Source organism: Tachyglossus aculeatus, chromosome 7 (assembly GCF_015852505.1).
Source record: "Tachyglossus aculeatus isolate mTacAcu1 chromosome 7, mTacAcu1.pri, whole genome shotgun sequence".
NCBI classification, from domain to species: domain Eukaryota; kingdom Metazoa; phylum Chordata; class Mammalia; order Monotremata; family Tachyglossidae; genus Tachyglossus; species Tachyglossus aculeatus.
The window spans coordinates 8421089-8443733 of NC_052072.1; the positions used below are offsets into that span (position 1 = coordinate 8421089).

General features: G+C 45.7%; 1 protein-coding gene and 1 non-coding gene across 2 annotated transcripts in view; both read left to right on the forward strand.

Moving 5' to 3' along the window:
• The window catches only part of NBEAL1 (neurobeachin like 1), a 209359-nt gene that overhangs the window by 89191 nt on the left and 97523 nt on the right, over window positions 1-22645 (forward strand). The window contains exons 11-14 of the mRNA XM_038748824.1: window positions 3169-3255; window positions 5792-5875; window positions 10625-10723; window positions 10812-11395. Of these exons, the coding sequence (XP_038604752.1) occupies window positions 3169-3255; window positions 5792-5875; window positions 10625-10723; window positions 10812-11395 (854 nt within the window). The remainder of the gene's footprint in view (window positions 1-3168; window positions 3256-5791; window positions 5876-10624; window positions 10724-10811; window positions 11396-22645) is intronic.
• On the forward strand, window positions 2308-2380 carry TRNAF-GAA. Its single transcript has one exon. It is a non-coding gene; the product is annotated as a tRNA-Phe (tRNA).

A 22645-nucleotide genomic window follows, 5' to 3' on the forward strand; every position in this document is an offset into this window, starting at 1 on the left:
GGGAGGGGAGGGAGGTAGGGTGGAGGGGATGGGGAAGCAGTGTGGCTCAGTGGAAAGAGCGCGGGCTTTGGAGTCAGAGGTCATGGGTTCAAATCCCGGCTCCGCCACTTGCCAGCTGTGTGACTTTGGGCAAGTCACTTAACTTTTCTGTGCCTCAGTGACCTCATCTGTAAAATGGGGATTAAAACTGTGAGCCCCCCCATGGGACAACCTGATCACCTTGTAACCTCCCCAGCGCTTAGAACAGTGCTTTGCACATAGTAAGCGCTTAATAAATGCCATTATTATTATTATTATTATTATTATTATTATTATTATTATGGGGAGGAGGAGAGGAAAAAGGGGGCTCAGTTTGGGTAAGGGGGCTCAGTCTGGGGCTCATTACTCTTTGCTACCAGTGAACCCTGACCAAAGTGCATTGTTCTAAGCACTTGGGAGAGTACACTATAACAGAGTCTGTAGACTGGTTCCCTGCCCACAGTGTGCTTGCAGTCTTGAGGGGGAAACAGACATGAACATCAATAATAGAATTTAATCCAATCCAGTTCTTTCCTGATTTGGATTATTTTGTGGTTCTTCCGTTACTTGCAGTACCACTTCTTTTTCTCGTCTCTTGAGCTCTGCTCAAAAATTAGTTTGCATCTTCATTTTATATTTAATATCTTTTAGACTGTGAGCCCACTGTTGGGTAGGGACTGTCTCTATATGTTGCCAATTTGTACTTCCCAAGCGCTTAGTACAGTGCTCTGCACACAGTAAGCGCTCAATAAATACGATTGATGATGATATAGGTGTGGGGGGAGATAGAAATGAAGTGTTTGCATTGCCCAGTGATCTGACTCAGAAGTAGCTCCAATATAGTGGTGGCCTGGGGGGAAGATTGGGCATGGCAGAGGTAAGAGCAAGGCAAGGGGCAAGGCCAATGAACTAGGGAGAGCAGCAGCGTGGCTCAGTGGAAAGAGCCCGGGCTTTGGAGTCGGAGGTCATGGGTTCGAATGCTAGCTCTCCCAATTGTCAGCTGTGTGACTTTGGGCAAATCACTTAACTTCTCTGGGCCTCAGTTACCTCATCTGTAAACTGGGGATGAAGATTGTGAGCCCCTGCGGGACAACCTGATCACCTTGTAACCTCCCCAGCGCTTAGAACAGTGCTTTGCACATAGTAAGCGCTTAATAAATGCCATTATTATAATTATAAGAGGAGGAGCGAGGTGAGGATGCAGGGCAGTTGGAGGAGAGGAGATTCATTCAGTCGTATTTATTGAGCACTTACTGTGTGCGGAGTACTGTACTAAGCGCTTGAAATAATGATTTGTTAAGCACTTACCATGTGCCAAGCACTGTTCTAAGCGCTGGGATAGATATAGGGTTATCAGGTGGTCCCACGTGGGGCTCACAGTCTTAATCCCCATTTTACAGATGAGGGAACTCAGGCTCAGAGAAATTAAGTGACTTGCCCAAAGTCACACAGCAGACAGGTGGCAGAGCCGGGATTAGAACCCACGACCTCTGACCCCCAAACCCGGGCTCTTTCCACGAAGCCACGCTGCTTTGAGTTCCCTCTTGAGGAAGGAAGACCATTTGAGGGAGGGAGGAGTGAGAGGCAGGGACGGCTGTAATCACAGGGGATTGTAGTTATTAGGTGAAAGGAAAATGGACACAAATGGGTATTAGAGGGCACCAGTACAGTGGATTTCAGGTACAAGTTCAAGGCCATATGTAACTATTTGCTAATAATGGGCCCTAGAAGTAATATGGCTTACACCTACCTAGAAAGAAGCTTTGATTTCATGATGATGATGGCATTTATTAAGTGCTTACTATGTGCAGAGCACTGTTCATAAACCATACAACTTGAGGGTTACATATAGAAATGTGTATACATTACATATCTTGTGCCCTGGAAGGCTCCAAGCCCCAAAACAACCTCTGCAGAGAAGCAGGCTATTTAGATTCCATGTACACAGGGTACCGGTGAGGTTTTCTAGGTTTTTGAAGAATTGGAATTGTGGAATTGTAGGCCACCACATATTTTGGGGCAGGTCAGATGTTGGGGCTTGATTTCTCGAGGACTGTTTGTTGAGAGGTGTATTAATAATAATGATGGCATTTATTAACTGCTTACTATGTGCCAAGCACTGTTCTAAGTGCTGGGGGGGGGTTACAAGGTGATCAGGTTGTCCCACGGAGGGGGGCTCACAGTCTTAATCCCCATTTTACAGATGAGGGAACTGAGGCAAAGAGAAGTGAAGTGACTTGCCCAAAGTCACACAGCTGACAATTGCCGGGGCCGGGATTTGAACCCATGACCGAAATAGCTCAGTTGGGAGAGCGTTAGACTGAAGATCTAAAGGTCCCTGGTTCGATCCCGGGTTTCGGCATGTGTTGTATCTTACATCTCAGCATATCCTTAAAGCGCTTAGTATCATCATCATCACCAATCGTATTTATTGAGCGCTTACTATGTGCAGAGTCCTGTACTAAGCGCTTGGGAAGTACAAATTGGCAACATATAGAGACAGTCCCTACCCAACAGTGGGCTCACAGTGCTCTGCACACAGTAAGCGCTCAATAAATACGATTGATGATGATGATGACCTCTGACTCCAAAGCCCGGGCTCTTTCCACTGAGCCACGCTTTCATTCAATCGTATTTATTGAGCGCTTACTGTGTGCAGAGCACTGTACTAAGCGCTTGGGAAGTACAAGTTGGCACCATATAGAGATGGTCCCGACCCAACAGCGGGCTCACAGTCTAGAAGACACGCTTCTTTCCCTTAGCTGATAAAGCCGATCTAAACATTGTCTTTCGCGCCATAAATATTATTTTCCCTTTGGAAAAGTCCTCCTGGCTACTCGAGCAGTGAAGCTCCCTTATTCTTTCTGCTCAGAGCTGCATGTCTTTGTTCCAGCAATTGTGAAATCGGAGATTCTCCCGGGAAAGAAGCCTATCTCTTGATATTAAGGCGGTATCGATTAGAAAATAGTGAAAGCATTCGTTAGCAGAAAAGAACTAATCAGGAATGTCTAACAGTGATAGAACTAACTAGTGGGCATTCTTGGCTTTCTTGCCCGGAGAATCAGCAGTCCATTCAAGCCTCTATACCTTGGCTGGCAGGTAACTATTTACTGCTTTTCTCTTCATTATTCTTGTCTCTGTTTTTAACAGCTATTTTTAAATGCTAACAATAAGGTGGCAGACAAGAACGAAAAAGACCTTGCCAACAAATTACTGACAGAAATGAATGAGGACCAGGTATCTACAGAGCCTGCATTTGGCTTCAGCTAAGTCCAGACCCAGTCAGTTGGAGTAACTATTCCTGTACTTTCCCTCTGCCGTCTTAAAGCGAAGCACATTCCCAAATCTCCCCCACCTGGAATAAAGTGTTTGCGTATTAACCTCTGAGAGATGCAAACAGTAAAACCGCTTGTATTGGAAGCCTACTGGAATGCTTTTCAAATTGAAATCCGTAAATTGGAGAATCTTCATTGCCCCATGTGCTTGAGGAGATGCGAAGTACAGAAATAGGATTTTAATATTCGTGCTGTCAGCCTGGTGGTGATTTTTCTTTCCCCCTTTTTTTTCTTTTTTACTCGTTTATCTAAGCACCATGGTGAAATGGGATCCTAGGGCTTTGTTTGCGAGTCTGTGTAGTCGGTTTTCACATCTTGATTCTCCGCTTCTTGTGGACAACCAATGATCATTATGCAATGGACACACTGAATCTGGGAGGAAGGGTCAACTTTTGGCCTGCTCACCTTTTGAGGTTTTTCTTTTTCAGTAGGCAACAGAAGCCATCGGACTTGAAGTTTCGTTGGATTTTTGGTAGACTTAGTCACTCAATTCCAAATGGGTAAACCAGGGTAAGACTAGTTAAAGCATTTCTAGGTTAACGACAATCGCATTTAATTGGGAAAACAAAATCTGTGTAAGCCAGTCAGCTCACCTGTTGCTCGTTACCTCTTAAAACTTTAGAGCCTGATATCTGTCCTACATGCATTGTCTTTGTCTTAATGTCCCGGTTTAGAGACCATAAGTAGAAATCATTTTCTGTTGGAAACGATTTCTTTGGAACCAGAAACAATTAGTAGCAAAAAAATCGGAGTGGCAGTGGATAGCTTCGCTTCACTCGGCCCTTGTTAACTAGTCCCCGTTATATTCCTCTGTTCCGTAAAATAGATGTAAAGCTCGGTCCATATAGAAGGTAGTTTGAAAAAGGACTAAGGTTTCGTGATCAGTGGTTGCACTTCGGGATCTCTAAAACAGCAACAGTCCAGCCTCCACACTTTGTTTTCCAAACTGTGGGGCCAAAAATTGTTTATTGAGATCAACGAGGCCAAGTGGAAAGAGCAGAGGCCTCGAAACAGAGGACCTTGGTTCTGATCGCGGCTCCGTCACTTGTCTGCTGTGTGACCTTGAGCAAGTCACTTCATTTGTCTGTATCTCAGTTTCCTCATCTCTGTAAAATGGAGATTAAATCACTCCCTCTTACTTAGAGCGTGAGCCCTATGTGGGACAGGGACCGTGTCCAACCTGATTAGCTCGTATCTACCCCAGCACTTAGGACAGGGCTTGGCACATAGTGGATGCTTAACAAGTACAGTAATTATTATTAATTAATAAGAATTATTATTGCAAGACTGACCAGAGGTCTGATCCGTTGCTTGTTGACTTCTGTGCCTCTTAAAGGGTGTCAGTTCTTTCATCCTTGGGTACTTCTGCAAATCACAATTACAGATTTGGCTTCATGCAATTTGTCATTCCCAATGTGTACCTGAAACACTGGTGTACAGCACCCAAGCCCTGAAAGGGACCCCCCACCTTAGTTGCATCAGAGTTGAGGGACCAATCAGAGTTTGTAACACTTGAAGTTAATGAACTTTTGGCCTGCCAGGTTAAATTCTCAAAGGCCTGAACAATATTTACACACCTGAAAAGAACTGAATGTCCCCCTAGGGCCTGAAAGCCCAAATTCTTTCCATGTGCAATAGATGTTTAACTGCTCAGTTCTCTAACTAATGATCCGATTGGCGCGGGTCAATGCCATTTCATCCTTTACAAAGACACAGGCTTGACGAGAGCGGTAGATGCGATCGGGGCCATTGGTTCTGAAATCCTTTCTGGAGAAATCCAGGTGGGAAGGTCTGAGAGCAGGGAAGGGGAACAGGTGCTTTAAGAGCAGCAACGTCCCAGTTTAGGATGGTTGCGCTTCTCCAGCTGACTCTGAGTGGCTCCTTAATTTCCCCTAAGAGGAAGTAAAGGAAGCAAGGATTCCCAAAATAAGCTCTTAGTGCAGTGCTCAGCGCTCAGTACAGTGCTTTGAACACAGTAAGTGCTCAATAAATAAGATTGAATGAAGTAAAGAGCCGTTCAGGGGCAGGCAAGGCTTACGTGGCCCACACGGGCTCGGGCAGAGATCCGCTCGGAGTTTCTCGGGCCGGTTCAGCCCTGGATATAACTCATTATAAGGACTGCACCTGCCTTGGAAAATTTAGCCTAGACAGTTCAAGGGTAGTGTTAACTGGAAATAAAATCTCTTACCATTTTCTGCCACACCTCCCTCCCTCTTTGAGTTGGTCCATTCAAAGCATGTACTGTACGATTATAACCTCCCGCTTTCATTTATTTTGGTCGAGTGATCTTTCCTACAGGCTGCGGTATCCTGACGTGCGCTCTGTGGGGAAAAGAATCACGGTGCACGTTAAATGTAAAGGAGCCGAAGGACACGGGCCGGCCTGCCGGGTGAAATCTTTCAAGTCCTGGCGTTTGACCGTCCCTGCTTCCGTTCCAGGTGTTTCAGGAGCAGTTGGATAGTCTGGCCAGATCAGCCATTCAGGCCTTGACTGCAGTGATGCACAAATCCCCTGCTGCTAAGGTGAAGCACCTACTTACCCAGTTGTATTTAATTATTTCAGTCTTGAGATGTTAACCAGTTAGCCCCTCTTGAGGGACACCTCAGTATGCAAGGTATCAGTGGAGTTTCATCACCAAAATGAATGAATGAATCGATCAATCAATCAATCAGTCATATTTATTGAGCGCTTACTGTGTGCAGAGCACTGTACTAAGTGCTTGGGAAGCACAAGTTGGCAGCATATAGAGACGGTCCCTACTCAACAGTGGGCTCACAGTCTAGAAGGGGGAGACAGAGAACAAAACCAAACATACTAAAATAAATAGAATAGATATGTACAAGTAAAATAAATAGAGTAATAAATATGCACAGACATATATACATATATACAGGTGCTGTGGGGAAGGGAAGGAGGTAAGATGAGGGGGATGAAGGGGGGAGAGGAAGGAAGGGGCTCAGTCTGAGAAGTTACCAGTTGATTGATTGACTGATTGATTGATCGATCAATCGATCGAGAAGCAATGTAGCCTAGTGGAAGAAGCACGGGCTTGGGAGTGAGAAGGCCCCGGGTTCTAGTCCCGGCTCTGCCTCTCGTCTGCTGAGGGACCTTGGGCACTTTATTTCTCTAGGCCTCAGTTACCTGATCTTTCAAATGGGAATTAAGAGTGTGAGCCCCATGTGGGACAGGGGCTGTGTCCAACCTGATTAGCTTGTATTTACCCCAGTGTTTAATTCAGGGCCTGGCACATAGTAAGCACTTAACAAAGACCATTAAAAAAAAATCAGTAGGATTTATTGAGTGCCTTTTGAGTGTTATATTAAGGGATTGGGCGAGCAAAAGCCATGTCAAGGAAATGATTCCTGCCCTCACAGAGCTTTCAGTCAGTTTCCCAGTGACGATCTTTATTTGGAAAGTGGTACTTGACTGAGCATAGCGTATCCCAAAATAATGCTGGGACAACAGGATATTTGTGGGTGGGATGCTATGACCCTTGTGGAAATAAGTTTCTTTTAGACTGTGAGCCCACTGTTGGGTAGGGACTGTCTCTATATGTTGCCAACTTGTACTTCCCAAGCGCTTAGTACAGTGCTCTGCACACAGTAAGCGCTCAATAAATACGAGTGATTGATTGATTGAAGCTTTCTACAAAACAATACAGTCTTCTGCAATATACAAACAGCCACATATTGACTGCTGCAAAGAGGATTAAATTTAAGTGATTCTTCAATTCAGGGGCTTAAAGTGGAATTATATTTTTACGGTCAAAACATAAAATTACTTACGAGCAGCCATGCACTGCGCCGTCCAAGCCAAAAATATTAGTAAAGTGTAGTACAGTTCCTGGGACATAGTGAATGCTTAACAAATCCTATTATTATTATTAGCCTGGACATTGCAGTGCATGGCAGTTTTAAAACCATTTTATTAATAAAGTGTACTAACATTTTGCAGTTAACTATTTGGGAAGAGACAAGACCCAGGTGCCTAGCCGAGAAAGAAACCACATGACTTGGCGAATAGTACATCATGCCAAACCCAATTGAATGTCCTTCCAAAATAATGAGAGATCAGGTAAAGGGAACACAACAGTTGTAGCCTACAGGAAGACATTGATTCTGGTACTGACAAATAGGATGTCATTAAAATACAGCTTTAAATGTAGTATGGCGTCACACCCAAATGGATGTTACATTGGCTTGGCGTCAACCTAGATCTTCAATGAATTTATTTAAGAGAACCAGCAGAGATCAGTACTGGGGCTGGTTCTCTTATTCTTGATTTGGTTGGAGGAATCAGGATTATACTCGACTCATTGCCGAGTGGCATAAATAAAATTCAAAGTGACACTGACCAAGTTCTTTTAATGGTACTTGTTAAGCACTTAGTATGTGTCAAACACTGTTGTAAGCGCTGGGGAAGATGCAAGTTAATTAGGTTGGACACAGTCCCTGTCTAGCATAGGGCTCACAGTCTAAATACTCATTCAGTTGTATTTATGGAGCCCTTACCGTGTGCAGAGCAGTACGCTAAGCACTCCGGAGAGTACAATGCACCAATAAACAGACTCGTTCCCTGCCCTCGTCAAACTTACAGTCTAGAGGAGTGAGGAAAGGAGATCTGAGGCATGGAGAAGTTGAGTGACTTACCCAAGGTCACACAGGAAGCATTTGGCAGAGGTGGGATTAGAATCCAGGTCCTCTGGCTCTCAGGACTATGCCAATCTGCTACAAAACAGCATCAATCTAGGGTATTTACTGATTTTTTTTACTGTATCCAGAGCTCTGTACCAAGCACTTGGAAGAATTCAACAGAGTGGTAGCCACAGTTCCTGCCCTCAAGGAGCTTAGAATCTAATGGAGGAGACAGACATTAAAATACATGGCAGTTAAGGGAAGCAACAGACTATTTTTACATACATAAATGCCGTGCTGGTGTGGGAAATATCAGAGTGCTTAAGGGATATAGTCTTAAATGCCTGGGCAGTGCAGATGGAGGGAGAATAGAGTGGAGAGGTGAGAGGTTAATCAGGTAAGTCTTCCAATCTATCAATCAATGGGAAGTATCATCATCATCATCAATCGTATTTATTGAGCGCTTACTGTGTGCAGAGCACTGTACTAAGCGCTTGGGAAGTACAAGTTGGCAACATATAGAGACAGTCCCTACCCAACAGTGGGCTCACAGTCTAAAAGGGGGAGACAGAGAACAAAACCAAACATACTAACAAAATAAAATAAATAGAATAGATATGTACAAGTAAAATAAATAAATAAATAAATAGAGTAATAAATATGTACAAGCATATGTACATATATACAGGTGCTGTGGGGAAGGGAAAGAGGTGAGATGGGGGGATGGAGAGGGGGACGAGGGGGAGAGGAAGGAAGGGGGAGTGCCCTAGTGGATAGAGTCCTTTGGAGTGAGAAGGACTTAGGTTTTAATCCTGGCTCCACCAGTTGTCCGCCGTGTGACCTTAGGCAAGTCACTTCACTTCTCTGTGCTTCAGTTGCCTCATCTGTAAAATAGGGTACCTCATTCGCACCTACTCAGCCTTCCTGTCCCGCCATCGACCCCCGGCCCACGTCATCCCCCGGGTCTGGAATGGCCTCCCTCTGCCCATCCTCCAAGCTAACTCTCTTCCTCCCTTCAAGGCCCTTCTGAGAGCTCATCTCCTCCAGGAGGCCTTCCCAGACTGAGCCCCTTCCTTCCTCTCCCCCTCGCCCCCCTCTCCATCCCCCGCATCTTACCTCCTTCCCTTCCCCACAGCACCTGTATATATGTTTGTACAGATTTATGACTCTATTTTACTTGAACCTATCTATTCTATTTATTTTATTTTGTTAGTATGTTTGGTTTTGTTCTCTGTCTCCCCCTTCTAGACTGTGAGCCCACTGTTGGGTAGGGACTGTCTCTATATGTTGCCAGCTTGTATTTCCCAAGTGCTTTGTACAGTGCTCTGCACACAGTAAGCGCTCAATAAATACGATTGATTGATTGATTGACTGAGTCCAGTGTGGGTCAGGGACTAAGTCCAACCCAATTACCGTATATCTACCCCAGTGCTTATTTCAGTGCCTGGCCCATAATAAGCGCTTAACAGATACCACAGTTATCATTACTAAGAAGGTGACTCACAGTCTAAAAAGGAAGGAGTAGGATTTAATCCCCACTTTATGGCTGAGGAAACTGAGGCTCCGAGAAGTGAAATGACTTTCTCAAGGTCACACAGCAGACAAGCCAGGATTAGAAACCTGGTCCTCTGACTCCCAAGCCTGTGCTATTTCCACTCGGCCACGGTGCTTCTCAAGTCTCTTTAGCAAAGTAGCCTAACTCTCGGGTTCCCAGGCATTCGCAAAGGACTCTCTATTTCTAAACTCATTTGGCCGACACCATCAGAGAATCCCAGCTTCAGGGGCAGAACCCAAATTTTTCTGGGACAGTGATTGAGAGGCAAAGGAGAGGTAGGGAAGGGACAAAATTTGGCAATCAATCAATCAATCAGTCGTATTTGTGCAGAGCACTGTACTAAGCGCTTGGGAAGTCCAAGTTGGCAACATATAGAGACAGTCCCTACCCAACAGTGGGCTCACAGTCTAGTAGGGGGAGACAGAGAACAAAACCAAACATACTAACAAAATAAAATAAATAGAATAGATATGTACAAGTAAAATAAATAAATAGAGTAATAAATATGTACAAACATATATACATATATACAGTCCAGAAATGTCATGAAGATAAGCTATAATAATAATAACAATGATGGCATTTATTAAGCGTTTACTATGTGCAAAGCACTGTTCTAAGCACTGGGGGTGACACAAGGTGATCAGGTTGTCCCGCGGGGGGCTCACAGTCAATCCCCATTTTCCAGATGAGGGAACTGAGGCCCAGAGAAGTGAAGTGACTTGCCCAAAGTCACACAGCCGACAGTCGGCAGAGCCGGGATTTGAACCCATGACCACTGATTCCAAAGCCCAGGCTCTTCTCCACTGAGCCACGCTGCTTCTCCTAAGCTTCTCCTAAGCTAAGCTATACTATCAGTCTTAAATGGTCATTTCCAGTAGTCGCTACTGACCTTTGACAGTAACACCCGGCAAAAGAAAGCTTGGCTTCTTTTCCCCGTGTGTCTTGTCGTCAATGTGCACGGGACTCTACAAGTCATAATTTTCGGGAGTAAATTGCAGAGTGTGACTCTTAGCTGGTGACCAGTATCTATTTGCCTCTGGATCCCGCCGAACGGGTTGTCAATTTTCTCTTCCTCTCAGGAGGTGTTCAAAGAACGGATCGGTTACGCCCACATGTATGAGGTACTGAAATCCCTGGGCCCGCCTTCCCGAGAGCTGCTGAAAGAACTTATGAACATGGTGAGGCGGGTTCGATTCTCCTCCTTTTTGGCGGCGGCCGCGTGACCCTTTGGCCCCACTCAGCTCTGTCCGGTGTGCTCCTTTCCAGGCCGTGGAAGGAGACCACACCTCAGTTGGGATTCTGGGCATTAGCAACGTCCAGCCCCTGCTGCTGCTTGTTCGGTGGCTTCCGGAGCTCCAGCCGCCCGACTTGCAGGTCTTCATCTCCGACTGGCTGAAGCGGATCTGCTGTATCAACAGGCAGAGCCGGACTACGTGCGTCAACGCCCACATGGGCGTCCGAATCATCGAGACCCTGGGCGCCCACGCCTCCCTCCATCGCCTGTGCGCGGAGAACCTGATCGCCCTCCAGGGCTCTCTGGGGAGCCAGTCGATGAGTTCCGAAGAGCTCCACAACTTCATCCGGCTGCTCCGGGTTGACGAGCCGAAGCAGCAGGGTCACCCGTACGCCGTCCCGGTGATGCGGGCCCTCCTGGCGATGGCTCGCAGGCAGAGCCTGGAGAGCGCGCTGCAGTATTTCGACCTGTCCCACGGCATGGCGGGCATCTCGGTGCCGTCCATTCCGAGGTGGCCGGGCTCTGCTTTCTCCTTCAATGCTTGGCTGTGCCTCGACCAGGACCAGTTGACCGCTGGCCTTTCCGGCAAGGGCGGAAAGAGAAAGCAACTGTACAGGTAGCCGGCGGCGTGAGTTGTTTGAGGCGACGGTTCCCAAGGACAGCCAGTTCTGTTCTGGGCATCCTGCTCGCCCATTCCACTCCTCTCAAGTCAACCTACTCACTGTCTCCCATTCTTGTCCCTCTCATCCTCTCTCCCTCCTGGAACTTCCACCCTCTTCATATCTGACGGTCCACCACTCTCCGTCTTCACAGCCCTCCTGAAATCGTACCCCCCTCCAGGAACCCTGCCTCTGCCACTTGTCTGCAGTGTGATCTTGAGCAAATCAATCAATCAATCAATCATATTTATTGAGCACTTACTATGTGCAGAGCACTGTACTAAGCGCTTGGGAAGTACAAATTGGCAACATATTTCAGCAAATCATTTCACTTATCCGGGCCTCAGTTATCCCATCTGTAAAAATGAAGACTGAGTGTGAGCCCCATGTGGGACAGGGACTGTGTCCAACCTGACTGACTTGTGTCTACTCGAGTGCTTAGAACAGTGTTGGCACATAGTAAGCACTTCTGAGTACTGTTATTATTATTATTATTATTATTTTTATTGTTAATCCTGGCTCCACCACTTGTCTGCTGTGGATCCTTTGGGCAAGTCACTTCACTTCTTTTTGCCTCGGTTACCTCATCTGTAAAATGGGGATTAAGAGCGTGAGCCCCATGTGGGACAGGGACTGTGTCCAACCTGATTGACTTTACTCCAGTGCTTAGAAAAGTGTTGGCACATAGTAAGCACTTCTGAGTACTGTTAGTATTATTATTATTATCATTATTATTTTTATTGTTAATCCTGGCTCCACCACTTGTCTGCTGTGGTTCCTTGGGCAAGTCACTTCTCTTCTTTGTGCCTCAGTTACCTCATCTGTAAAATGGGGATTAAGAGCGTGAGCCCCATGTGGGACAGGGACTGTGTCCAACCTGATTGACTTGTGTCTACTCCAGTGCTTAGAACAGTGTTGGCACATAGTAAGCACTTACAAGTACTGTTATTATTATTATTATTATTATTGTTAATCCTGGCTCCACCACATGTCTGCTGTGGATCCTTGGGCAAATCACTTCACTTCTTTGTGCCTCAGTTACCTCATCTGTAAAATGGGGATTAAGAGCGTGAGCCCCATGTGGGACAGGGACTGTGTCCAACCTAATTGACTTGTGTCTACTCCAGTGCTTAGAACAGTGTTGGCACATAGTAAGCACTTACAAGTACTGTTATTATTATTATTATTATTTTTATTGTTAAACCTGGCTCCACCACTTGTCTGCTGTGGATCCTTGGGCAAGTCACTTCTCTTCTTTGTGCCTCAGTTACCTCATCTGTAAAATGGGGATTAAGAGCGTGAGCCCCATGTGGGACAGGGACTGTGTCCAACCTGATTGACTTGTGTCTACTCCAGTGCTTAGAACAGTGTTGGCACATTGTAAGCACTTACAAGTACTATTATTATTATTATTATTATTATTATTATTATTATTGTTAATCCTGTCTCCACCACTTGTCTGCTGTGGGTCCTTGGGCAAGTCACTTCACTTCTTTGTGCCTCAGTTACCTCATCTGTAAAATGGGGATTAAGAGCGTGAGCCCCATGTAGGACAGGGTCTGTGTCCAACCTGATTGACTTGTGTCTACTCCAGTGCTTAGAACAGTGTTGGCACATTGTAAGCACTTACAAGTACTGTTATTATTATTATTATTATTATTATTTTTATTGTTAATCCTGGCTCCACCACTTGGCTGCTGTGGGTCCTTGGGCAAGTCACTTCACTTCTTTGTGCCTCAGTTACCTCATCTGTAAAATGGGGATTAAGAGCGTGAGCCCCATGTGGGACAGGGACTGTGTCCAACCTGATTGACTTGTGTCTACTCCAGTGCTTAGAAAAGTGTTGGCACATAGTAAGCACTTCTGAGTACTGTTAGTATTATTATTATTATCATTATTATTTTTATTGTTAATCCTGGCTCCACCACTTGTCTGCTGTGGGTCCTTGGGCAAGTCGCTTCACTTCTTTGTGCCTCAGTTACCTCATCTGTAAAATGGGGATTAAGAGTGTGAGCCCCATGTGGGACAGGGACTGTGTCCAACCTGATTGACTTAGGTCTACTCCAGTGCTTAGAACAGTGTTGGCACATAGTAAGCACTTACGAGTACTGTTATTATTATTATTATTATTATTATTATTATTATTATTATTATTATTATTTTTATTGTTAATCCTAGCTCCACCACGTCTGCTGTGGATCCTTGGGCAAGTCACTTCACTTCTTTGTGCCTCAGTTACCTCATCTGCAAAATGGGGATTAAGAGCGTGAGCCCCATGTGGGACAGGGACTGTGTCCAACCTAATTGACTTGTGTCTACTCCAGTGCTTAGAACAGTGTTGGCACATAGTAAGCTCTTACAAGTACTGTTATTATTATTATTATTATTATTATTATTATTATTGTTGTTAATCCTGGCTCCACCACTTGTCTGCTCTGGATCCTTGGCCAAGTCGCTTCACTTCTTTGTGCCTCAGTTACCTCATCTGTAAAATGGGGATTAAGAGCGTGAGCCCCATGTGGGGCAGAGAATGTGTTTGAATAGAGGTCAATGCGACAGTTCCCAAGGACAGCCAGTTAGTCGATCAAATTTATTGAGCGCTTACTGTGTGCAGAGCACTGTATTAAGTGCTTGGGAGAGTAAAATGCAACAATAAACAGACACATTCCGTGCCCACAACGAGGGCGTGGTGTGTTAGGAGGTGGGGAGGCAGACATTAAGATAAATAATAATAATAATACTGATGGTGTTTCTTAAGCACTTACTGTGTGCAAAGCACTGTTCTAAGCGCTGGGGAGATTACAAGGTGATCAGGTTGTCCCACGGTGGGGCTCACAGTTTTTAATCCCCATTTTACAGATGAGGGAACTGAGGCCCAGAGAAGTGAAGTGACTTGCCCAAAGTCACCCAGCTGACAATTGGCGGAGCCGGGATTTGAACCCATGACCCCTGACTCCAAAGCCCGGGCTCTTTCCACTGAGCCACGCTCAATGACAGATATGGACGTTAAGTACTGTGGGGCTGGGAGCAGGGTAAAGGGAGCAGGTCAGGGTGACACAGAAGGGAGGGGTAGAAGAGGAAAAGTGTGCTTAGGTTAATTACTATTTATTGGCAGGCTTTTTTACACGCATGAGTGTTGGCAGAAGCATTAAGAACTGTAGTGTGCATTAATCAATCGTATTTATTGAGCGCTTACTGTGTGCACAGCACTGTATTAAGTGCTTGGGAATAATAATAATAATGGCATTTGTTAAGCACTTACTATGTGTAAAGCACTGTTCTAAGTGCTGGAAGTACAAGTTGGCAACATATAGAGACAGTCCCTACCCAACAGTGGGCTCACGGTCTAAAAAAGTGCTTACTATGTGCCAAGCACTGTAATAAGCTCTGGGGTAGATTGTCCGTCTCCCCCTTCTAGACCGTGAGCCCGTTTTTGGGTAGGGACCGTCTGTAGATGTTGCCGACTTGGACTTCCCAAGCGCTTAGTCCAGTGCTCTGCACACAGTAAGCGCTCAATGCATACGATTGAATGAATGTATGAATACAGTAAACACAGATCAGTCAATTAATCAATCGTATTTATTGAGCGCTTACTGTGTGCAGAGCACTGTACTAAGCGCTTGGGAAGTACAAGTCGGCAACACGTAGAGACAGTCCCTCCCCAACAGTGGGCTCACAGTCTAGAAGGGGGAGAAAGAGAACAAAACCAAACATACTAACAAAATAAAATAAGTAGAATAGATATGTACAAGTAGATAAAGCAGCGTGGCTCAGTGGAAAGAGCATGGGCTTTGGAATCAGAGTTCATGGGTTCGAATCCCGGCTCCGCCAATTGTCAGCTGTGTGACTTTGGGCAAGTCACTTCACTTCTCTGGGCCTCAGTTACCTCAACTGTAAAATGGGGATTAAGATTGTGAGCCCCGCATGGGACAACCTGATCACCTTGTAACCTCCCCAGCGCTTAGAACAGTGTTTTGCACATAGTAAGCGCTTAATAAATGCCATTATTATTATTATTATTATTATAAATAAATAGAGTAATAAATATGTACAAACATATATACAGTTGCTGTGGGGAAGGGAAGGAGGTAAGATGGGGGGATGGAGGGGGGACTAGGGGGAAATCAGAGAGTCCCAGTCCCACACGGGGGTCTAAGCTGGAGGGAAAACACTGAATCCCCATTTTACAGGTGAGGAAATGGAGGCTCAGAGAAGTGAAGTGACTTGCCCAAGGTCATCTAGCAGGCTAGTAGCAAAGCAGGGCCTCTGGCACGCAGCCCCATGCTCTTTCCACTACTCAGTCGAGTTTGTGAGGGTGGCAGCAGAAGCAGTCCCTTCCTTGGTAATCAATCAATCGTATTTATTGAGCGCTTACTGTGTGCAGAGCACTGTACTAAGTACATATATAGGTAACATATAGAGACGGTCCCTACCCAGCAGTGGGCTCACAGTCTAAAAGACGGGTAAGCGGCATGGCTTGGTGGCCAGAGCCCAGGCTGGCAATCCGGAGCGTGGCCTGGTGGAGAGAACACTGGCTTGGGAGTCAGGAGGACCTGGGTTCTAGCCCTGGCTCTGCCTCTTGTTGCTGTGTGACCTTGAGCAAGTCATTTCACTTCTCTGGGCCTCAGTTATCTCACCTGTAGAAATGAGGATTAAGAGTGTGAGCCCCATGTGGGACGGGGACTGTGTCCAACCCAGTACTTAGAACAGTGCTGGCAATCAATCAGTGATGATGATGATGGCATTTATTAAGCGCTTACTATGTGCAAAGCACTGTTCTAAGCACTGGGGTAGATACAAGGTAATCAGGTTGTCCCACGTGGGGCTCACAGACTTAATCCCCATTTTACAGATGAGGGAACTGAGGCCCAGAGAAGTTAAGCGACTTGCCCAAAGTCACACAGCTGGCAAGTGGCGGGGCTGGGATTTGAACCCATGACCTCTGACTTCAAAGCCCGAGCTCTTTCCACTGAGCCATGCTGTTTCTCTAATCAATCAATCAATCATATCTATTGAGCGCTTACTGTGTGCAGAGCACTGTACTAAGCGCTTGGGAAGTACAAGCTGGCAACATATATAGAGACGGTCCCTACCCAACAGTGGGCTCACAGTCTGGAAGGGGGAGACAGAGAACATAGTAAGCACTTACAAGTACAGTTATTATTATTATTATTGTTAATCCTGGCTCTACCACTTGTCTGCTGAGGATCCTTGGGCAGGTCACTTCACTTCTGTGTGCCTCAGGTACCTCATTTGTAAAATCAATCAATCACTCAATCATATTTATTGAGCGCTTTCTGTGTGCAGAGCACTGTACTAAGTGCCTGGGAAGTACAAGTTGGCAACATATAGAGACGGTCCCTACCCACCAGTGGGTTCATTCATTCAGTCGTATTTATTGAGCGCTTACTGTGTGCAGAGCACTGTACTAAGCGCTTGGGAAGTACAAGTTGGCAACATATAGAGACGGTCCCTACCCAACAGTGGGCTCACAGTCTAGAAGGGGGAGACAGACAACAAAACCAAACATATTAACAAAACAAAATAAATAGAATAGATATGCACAAGTAAAATAAATAGAGTAATAAATACGCACGAACATATATACATATATACAATGGGGATTAAGAGCGTGAGCCCCATGGGGGACAGGGAATGTGTTCACCATGATTAGCTCATATCTACCCCAGTGCTTAGAACAGTGCATGGTAGAGAAGCAGCATGGCTCAGTGGAAAGAGCGTGGGCTTGGGAGTCAGAGGTCATGGGTTCAAATCCTGGCTCTGCCACTTGTCAGCTGTGTGACTTTGGGCAAGTCACTTCACTTCTCTGGGCCTCAGTTACCTCATCTGGAAAATGGGGATTAAGACTGTGAGCCCCATGTGGGACAACCTGATCACCGTGTATCTCCTCCAGTGCGTAGAACAGTGCTTGGCACATAGCGCTTAACAAATACCAAAATTATTATTAGTATTATTATTATTAAATAGTAAGTGCTTAACAAGTACTATTATTATTACTGTCATCATCATCATCATCTTTTAGACTGTGAGCCCACTGTTGGGTAGGGACTGTCTCTATATGTTGCCAACTTCTACTTCCCAAGCGCTTAGTGCAGTGCTCTGCATACAGTAAGCGCTCAATAAATACGATTGATTGATTGATTGATCATTATTAATATTACCTCGCCTGTTCTGGCTACCTGCTTCCCCTTCTCTCTGGGATCCCCGGAGTTTGGGCCTGTTCAAGAGGAATCCAGTACGAAGTTGCTCCGCAAAGCCAGAGTGCTGCTTCTGCTACCACTGCTGCTATTATGACGATTACGTGTACTCACCTTAAAATAATAATAATTAATCAATCGATATTTACTGAGCTGTCATTGTGTGCGGAGCCTGTACTGCGTACTTGGGGGAAGACGGTATAACAGACACATTCCTTGCCCACAACGAGCTTACAGACTAGAAGGAAAGACAGGCATTAGTATCACTGAATAAATTAACGGCTGTGCACGTATGTGCTGAGGTGCCGGGAAGGGGGATGAATAAAGGGAGCAAGTCAGGGTGACCTGAAAAGGAAAAGAGGGCTTAGTCATGGAAGACCTCCTGGAGGAGGTGTGCCTGCAGTAGGACTTTGAAGGGAGGGAGAGTAATTGTCTGGCAGATTTGAAGAGGGAGGCCGTTGCAGGCCAGGGGTAAGACCTGGGCGAGACGTCAGCGATGAGATCGAGGAAATCGAGGCACGGTGAGTTGGTTAGCATTAGAAGAGCCAAGTGTGAAGGCCGCGTTGTAGCAGAAGAGTAGCGAGGTGAGGTGGTAGGAGGGGGCAAGGTGATTGAGTGCTTTAAAGCCGACGGTAAGGAGTTTCAGGGAGTTTCTGTTTGATACGTAGGTGGATGTAAGCGCTAGCGGTTCTTGACGATTGGGGAAGCATAGCAAGGTGAGGTAGGAGCCGGCAAGGTGATTGAGTGCTTTAAAGCCAACGGCAAGGAGTTTCAGGGAGTTTCTGTTTGATACGTAGGTGGATGTAAGCGCTAGCGGCTCTTGATGAGTGGGGAAGCATAGCAAGGTGAGGTAAGAGCAGGCAAGGTGATTGAGTGCTTTAAAGCCGACGGTAAGGAGTTTCAGGGAGTTTCTGTTTGATACGTAGGTGGATGTAAGCGCTAGCGGTTCTTGACGAGCGGGGAAGCATAGCAAGATGAGGTAGGAGCCGGCAAGGTGATTGAGTGCTTTAAAGCCGACGGTAAGGAGTTTCAGGGAGTTTCTGTTTGATACGTAGGTGGATGTAAGCGCTAGCGGTTCTTGACGAGTGGGGAAGCATAGCAAGGTGAGGTAGGAGCAGGCAAGGTGATTGAGTGCTTTAAAGCCAATGGCAAGGAGTTTCAGGGAGTTTCTGTTTGATACGTAGGTGGATGTAAGCGCTAGCGGTTCTTGACGAGTGGGGAAGCATAGCAAGGTGAGGTAAGAGCAGGCAAGGTGATTGAGTGCTTTAAAGCCGACGGCAAGGAGTTTCAGGGAGTTTCTGTTTGATACGTAGGTGGATGTAAGCGCTAGCGGTTCTTGACGAGTGGGGAAGCATAGATTGAACGTTTCTGTAGAAAACTCATCCAGGCAGAAGAGTGAAGTATATACGTCTATATGTTTGTACATATTTATTACTCTATTTTACTTGTACATATTTATTCTATTTATTTTATGTTGTTAATATGTTTTGTTTTGTTGTCCGTCTCCCCCCTCTAGACTGTGAGCCCGCCGTTGGGTAGGGACCGTCTCTAGATGTTGCCAACTTGTAATAATCATAATAATAATGGTATTTGTGAAGCGCTTACTATGTGCCAAGCACTGTTCTAAGCGCTGAGGGTATACAAGGTGATCAGGTTGTGCCCCACGTGGGTCCCCCAGTCTTCATCCCCATTTTACAGATGAGGTCACCGAGGCACAGAGACTAATAATGGTATTTGTTAAGCGCTTACTATGTGCAAAGCACTGTTCTAAGTGCTGAGGGTATACGAGGTGATCAGGTTGTCCCACGTGGGTCTCACAGTCTTCATCCCCATTTTCCAGATGAGGGAACTGAGGCCCAGAGATGTGAAGCGACTTGCCCCAAGTCACCCAGCTGACAATTGGCGGAGCTGGGATTTGAACCCATGACCTGTGACTCCAAACTCTGGGCTCTTTCCACTGAGCCACGCTGCTTCTCTGCTTCAATCAGTAAATATGATTGATTGATTGATTGAAACCCCGGGCTCTTTCCACTGAGCCATGCTGCTTCTCTGCTTCAATCAGTAAATACAATTGATTGATTGATTGATTGAAGCAGCGTGGCTCAGTGGAAAGAGCCCGGGCTTTGGAGTCAGAGGTCAGGGGTTCAAATCCCGGCTCCGCCAACTGTCAGCTGGGTGACTTTGGGCAAGTCACTTCACTTTTCCGGGCCTCAGTTCCCTCATCTGGAAAATGGGGATTAAGACTGTGAGCCCCATGTGGGACAACTTGTACTTCCCAAGTGCTTAGTCCAGTGTTCTGCACACAGTAAGCGCTCAATAAATATGATTGATGATGATGATGATGATGATGATGATTGAATGAATGAACTGGAGCGGGGAGAGACAGGAGTCAAGGGAGTCAGCAAGGAGGCTGATACAGTCATCGAGGCGGGATAGGTTAAGTGCGTGGAATAGCCTGGTAGCCGTTTGGATGAAAGGGGCAGATTTTAGCAATATTGTGAAAGTTTTACTGACAGGATTTAGTGATGGATTGAATGTGTGGGTTGAATGAGAGAGAGGAGTCAAGGATAAGCGCTTACTATTGACTGCCAAGCCTGTACTAAGCGCTGGAGTAGATACACGGTATTCAGCTCAGACAGTCCCTGCCCCAACCAGGGTGCTCATTGTAAGTACGAGGAAGAATGGGTATTAACAGATATTTGAAATACCCCAGTGGTATCTGTACCCATGGTGCAAATACGCACAAACATATATACATATATACAGTGGGAATTAAGAGCGTGAGCCCCATGTGGGACAGGGAATGGGTCCACCATGATTAGCTCATATCTACCCCAGTGCTTAGAACAGTGTGTGGTAGAGAAGCAGCGTGGCTCAGTGGAAAGAGCGTGGGATTGGGAGTTCAGAGGTCATGGGTTCAAATCCTGCCTCTGCCACTTGTCAGCTGGGTGACTTTGGGGAAGTCACTTCACTTCCCTGGGCCTCAGTTACCTCATCTGGAAAATGGGGATTAAGACTGTGAGCCCCATGTGGGACAGCCTGATCACCTTGTAGCTCCTCCAGTGCTTAGAACAGTGCTTGGCACAGTGCTTTGTTTTTTTTTTTTGATGGCATTTGTTAAGCGCTTACTATGTGCAGAGCACTGTTCTAAGCGCTGGGGGGGGATACATGGCGATCAAATTGTCCCACGTGGGGCTCACAGTCTTAATCCCCATTTTACAGATGAGGTAGCTGAGGCTCAGAGAAGTTGTGACTTGCCCAAGGTCACCCAGCAGACATGTGGCGGAGCCGGGATTTGAACCCATGACCTCTGACTCCAAAGCCCGGGCTCTTTCCACTGAGCCACGCCGCTTTTGGAGAGAACCCCAAGGCTGTTAGAAGAATTCCACCCGTTCCTCTTTGGCTAATATGTTAACCACACGGAGCTTGCTTTTTTAAATTCTAATTAATCATCATCATCAATTGTATTTATTGAGTGCTTACTATGTGCAGAGCACTGTACTAAGCGCTTGGGAAGTGCAAATTGGCAACATGTAAAGACAATCCCTACCCAACAGTGGGCTCACAGTCTAAAAGATTAATGTGAATACTATCGGTTGTGTCCTTTCTAATTAATTATTCTGCTGACTTTGACAAGCATTTTCAACCGTTGAAATGCTTTTATGTTTTACAGGATTTGTATGTGCCACCTAGCTACCTTTTGGCTCAAGTTCAAACCACCTTCACTAATTTGATTAATAATAATAATAATAATAATGATGATGGCATTTATTAAGTGCTTACTGTGTGCAAAGCACTGTTCTAAGCGCTGGGGAGGTTACAAGGTTATCAGGTTGTCCCACAGGGGGCTCACAGTCTTAATCCCCATTTTACAGATAAAGGAACTGAGGCCCAGAGAAGTGAAGTGACTTGCCCCAAGTCACACAGCTGACAATTGGCGGAGCCGGGATTTGAACCCATGACCTCTGACTCCAAAGCCCGTGCTCTTTCCACTGAGCCACGCTGCTTTTGGAGAGAACCCAAGGCTGTTTGAAGAATTCCACCCGTTCCTCTTTAGCTAATATGTTAACCACACGGAGCTTGCTTTTTAAAATTCTAATTAATGTGAATACTATCGGTTGTGTCCTTTTCTAATTAATTATTCTGCTGACTTTGACAAGCGTTTTCAACTGTTGAAATGCTTTTATGTTTTACGGGATTTGTGTGTGCCACCTAGCTACCTTTTGGCTCAAGTTCAAAGCACCTTCACTAATTTGATTATTAATAATAATAATAATAATAATGGCATTTATTAAGCGCTTACTGTGCGCAAAGCACTGTTCTAAGCGCTGGGGAGGTTACAAGGTGATCAGGTTGTCCCACGGGGGCTCACAGTCTTAATCCCCATTTTACAGATGTGGTAACTGAGGCAGAGAGAAGTAAAGTGACTTGCCCAAAGTCACATAGCTGACAATTGACAGAGCCGGGATTTGAACCCATGACCTCTGACTCCAAAGTCCATGCTCTTTCCACTGAGCCATGCTGCTTTTGGAGAGAACCCACGGCTGTTTGAAGAATTCCACCCATTCCTCTTTAGCTAATATGTTAATTACACGGAGCTTGCTTTTTAAAATTCTAATTAATGTGAATATTATCGGTTGTGTCCTTTTTTAATTAATTATTCTGCTGACTTTGACAAGCGTTTTCAACCATTGCAATGTTTTCATGACGCGTTGCTGTGTTTCGAGGTGGTGGTGACGAAGATAGCTATGGAGTCTGCTTGTCTCTCTGGGCGGTTTCCTCCCAGAACGTATAGATTCTGATGATGATGATAATAATAATTTTGGTATTTGTTCATTCATTCATTCATTCAGTCGTATTTATTGAGCGCTTGCTGTGTGCAGAGCACTGTACTAAGCACTTGGGAAGTACAAGTTGGCAACGTATAGAGCTGGTTCCTCCCCAACAACAGGCTCACAGTCTAGAAGGCAGGCCCTACTGAGAGCTCAC